General features: G+C 50.5%; 1 protein-coding gene across 3 annotated transcripts in view; it reads left to right on the forward strand.

Moving 5' to 3' along the window:
* Positions 1–4111, forward strand: part of Tbc1d22a (TBC1 domain family, member 22A) — a 299373-nt gene that overhangs the window by 193979 nt on the left and 101283 nt on the right. For 2 of the 3 annotated variants that reach the window (XM_013025776.1, XM_013025777.1), the window contains one exon: positions 1300–1375. In XM_013025776.1, the coding sequence (XP_012881230.1) occupies positions 1300–1375 (76 nt within the window). Of the gene's footprint in view, positions 1–1299; positions 1376–2932; positions 3010–4111 lie in introns of those variants that run through there. The other variant, XM_013025778.1, reaches the window with a different exon arrangement.

Here is a 4111-nt window from a genome sequence, read left to right on the forward strand (position 1 = left end):
GTGTGCCATGTGGTCCAAGGGGGATTGCAGAAAGCACTCTTTGTGAGTCTTGTTGGAGGCAGGGCCTGCTCTGGGTGAGGAAGACAACTTAGGTTTCCACATAGGAAGGACACCATTGCTGGCCAGCAAGGGGGCAGGGTGTTGTGGGGAGCTGGCTCACTGGCTCTCTGGCCTGGTCCCCGAGCCCCTGGCTGAGCGGCCAGCTCTGCAGGTGTGGCCAGGGCGGCAGCTCCGCTCAAAGTGCTCCTTCCCGAAGCCTGTTGTGGAGAGTGGGGCGAGCACCGTGGGCAGGCTGAGGAGCAGCGGCGCAGGCACAGGCAGGCAAGCTGGGCTCTTTCATGCTAGGTGGGCAGCTGCTCTAGTGCTTCCTGTGCTCAGCTGCCCCTCGTCCCGGGAACACAGCGCCTCCCTCAGCCTGGGACTCTGTACACACCTGCTGCTCATGTCCACCAGGCTACAGATCCTGCTTGCTGTAATTGAGAACCCCCCCCTGCCCTGGGGCGAGGTGGGGGCCAGCCTCTCTCCTGCTCCCCAGGCCTGGCATGCGGTGACAGTGCAGGAGCAGAGCTGCGGTTTTCTGATCCCCTGCTGTACAAGGGGGTCCCTCCCGGGGGCCTCTTTTACCTCCTTGAAGCTGCCAGCACTTCTGGAGGGCGGGGGTGTCATTCTCATCTCATAGAGAGCTTATCCCATTGCTGGGCCACTCAGCTTCTATGTAATAGGGCTGGGTTCCCACTGCAGACCTCGCTCCAGGCTGCAGGCCTCCCGTCTCATAGCGTGTGAGCCTCACTCCTCCAATCTCAGTCTCACATGCGCCTTCTTCCTCACGACTGTCCTCAGGGGTTGGGTTCTTAATGAGCTGGCACTGCTAGCATGGGACCCGTTTACCCTCTGCCCTGCCTCCCTTGGGGGCCGGATGCTGGCTGTCCAGGTGCCTCGCAGGTAGTCCTTGGGGCAGATGGCTCTGCCCAGTCTGCTCCAGGCGCTGCCCTGTGAGTTTCCTTCATTTACCTGTAACTGTCCTCTGTTTACATCTAGAAATGTGCCATTAAGTGTTCAGGCGATACGAGCACTTCTGATGTCGGAAATGTGGGCTTGCTTCTCAAGTGACACCCCGTGGGGCTGTATGGCGGTGGGGTCGTGGCCCCTCATGGGGTTCTCAAGGGGAAATCTAGTTTGTGAGGTTGTTGGGTTATAAAATTACTATTTATAAAGTTATTTCTTTGCCTCTTTGCTCCTGTGCGATACGTGTTTTATTTTATATGCGTATAATACACATTGTCATATTTTTCCCCGTAGGACAACTACACCTTTGCTCAACCTGGCATTCAACTGAAAGTGAAGATGTTGGAGGAGCTCGTGAGCCGGATTGATGGTACGCCTGCATCCCGGGCAGCCCCTCCCGAGGCCAGGGCCAGGGCTGGGAGGCAGGGAAGTAGCCTAGCCCTCCGAGCCACAGTCCTTGCTTTTACCCAGCCGGTGGCCTGGGCCACTTGGCTCTGTGGCCTCGACCCCTCCTAAGCGGCCACAGATCAGGGGCTGTGCCCACCCTACTTCTGCTCTAGCCAAGATTCAGGCAGGGGCTGACAGGAGGATAATGAACTTGCTCGTAGCAGGCAGCCCTCACTCTTGGGTGAGCAAGGGACTGTCTTGCCCGGGTGACAGTGGTTGTTTATGGCTGTCCTTTGGCTTTCTCCCTGCCTGTGTACCTCATTTTGCTATCAAGGAGGTTAGAATAATTTCTCCATGGAATCCAATTAATTACCAAGTCTGGAAATAACATCTTCAATATTATAGAAAAATTATAGCATGTGCTCGGGCAATTTTAGATTATGCTTTCATTTTTAAGTGGGGGCCTTGAAATACTTTTTACCTCCGTCCTTAAAATAATTCCCCCGCGATGTGCTGACTGTCATCTTGCAATAGCAGAGTTTAATTAAATGAAAGTTGAGAGATAATGCCTGCCCGTTCCGGGCATAGTCTCCTGATAGTTTGTTAAATTAATGCACTGAGCATTAACGAAGTGATAGCAAGCAGAACCCGGAGTGTATCTGCGACACAGCCGGTCAGCGGTGAGCTGGCCGAGGCCTGCTCCTCTCGGATGAGTCCCCCGTGAGGCTGCCACAGCATTTTGCTGCGTATACAGAAGACGTACTTCGTTTAAAGTGTGGCCGTGGAGCATGACCCTGTGTGTGCCCTTGCGCGCACTTGTGGTTCTGAGCGTGTCGTCCTTGCTCCCCCCTCCCCCCAAGCAGCAGCGAGTTGTCAAAGCAGTCGTTACAGGATGCACTGGCTTTGGGGAACGACTGAGTGACAGCATAAAATGGAGCCATGCAAATTATAAACTCTTCTCTTGTTCCTCGATTGAGTCTGATTTCCAGCTCTCTGTCTAATGGTTATTACCTAATTTCCATATTATGAAGTCTTACCCAGTTCTTACAGTGTGACTTTATTTGATGCAGTATTATATTTAGCTACTTTTCAACCTATCTATTCAAAATACGCTTCTTTGCTCCTGTCAGTGTATTTATGTGCATTTATTGTTCTGGTACCGTCAGGTCTGGCGGGGCTGTGCTTGGGATTTTTTCTTTCTCTTTTTCTTTTTCCCTGTGACCGGTTCCCAAGTGCTCCCTGCCTCACTTAGCTCTTTGAAATGTGATGTGCAGTAGCTGTGACTCCCACGCTCTTGGCTGGTTTTTCTTTTTCTCCTTGGAAGGCAGGTTTTATGTGTTCTGGGTGGTCAGGAAGCTGTGGCCAGCATGCATTCACTCCAGCATTGCAGCTGGGAGGTGCTGGGATTGGTTTTCTCGGGGCCATGGCTCAGCAGGAAACGCGTGCACATTTACTGGGTGATTGTTTAAGAGTGGCCACAGGCACTGGAGGAGCCTTTTCTCCACAGCCAAGCTAAGCTGAGCATCCTTTTACCTTGCAGCCCTCTGGAGTAGGGCGTTTCTGTCCTGCATGAGTTTCCTCCAATGATCAGCTCTTCAGAGCCCAGGAAAGCCTGTGGTGTGGTGGTCTAACTGTGGAAACTGTTCCTGTTCTTCCAATGAAGCCTCAGAGTATTAAAGAAAGCGTGTGCAGAGCCTGGGCCCTGTCTGGATGCCTCCTCTCGCCAGGCCTTTGGAGGAGGGCCATGGCCCTAGCTTCCTAAGCCACTCCCATCTCCCTCACGTCTGGAGAGGGAAGTTCTGGGCTTAGAACTTTTGCACAGACTAACAATTTTATTAAGAGCAGGTTATATTAGCAAGAAAAAAAATCACTTTTTACTTAAAAATAAAACCCTGCTGCTTTATTTCTGCATTTTTAGGGCAGATCAGCATTTATTTCAGGAAATTTTGGCTTGCGGAGGAGGGAAGCTGAGGCTTTATGGGCAGGTCCCAGAGGGGAGCGTTCGGCGGGGAGGAGCTGCTCTGTGCAGGTTAACACTGGAGTTCCAGCCACGGACATGTGAACGTCTGGGCTCCAAGCTTGGAACAGACCATGCCAATTCACAAATGCCAGAGACTAGGGAGTCCTATGGAGACCCACGGAGAAACCCATGTGCAGCCACATGATCGTGAACTTAATGAAATGAAATGCAGAGAGATTTTGCAGTACAGAGTGCATTTGAATTCTTTTTTTTTATTGTGAAAATACTGTACAGAGGGGTTACAATTACATGGACAAGATAATGAGTACATTTCTTGATAAGAAATGTACTTATCAAGCATTGTAGCCTCCTCCTTTGTTTCCCCTTCCCATCCCATCCTCCCCTCCCCAAAGTTGTAAAGTTCGTTTTTGACATACAACTTGTACATCTCATTGTTGCAATGGCTCCACCTGTATCCCTATTTAAATGATTTGTTTTTTCCCTTCCCCTCCAGAAATTATACCAACATCAAATACAGTGAAAGCAGGGGTTATAGTGTGGGGGAGGGACATACAAAGCAACAAAGAAATAATCTTATAAATGTGTTAGAAAACAATCGCATGAAAGAAAAAAAACATTTGGATACATATCTTAGCGTTCATTTCCCTAACATCAACTTATCTGACCTTTTCTGCTTGTCTCAGACATATACTAGTAATTGCAAATAAGGGAAACCATGGGACCTATGTTTCTTTGGGC

The sequence above is a fragment of the Dipodomys ordii genome, unplaced genomic scaffold (assembly GCF_000151885.1).
Source record: "Dipodomys ordii isolate 6190 unplaced genomic scaffold, Dord_2.0 Scaffold87, whole genome shotgun sequence".
In the NCBI taxonomy this organism is placed as follows: Eukaryota; Metazoa; Chordata; class Mammalia; order Rodentia; family Heteromyidae; genus Dipodomys; species Dipodomys ordii.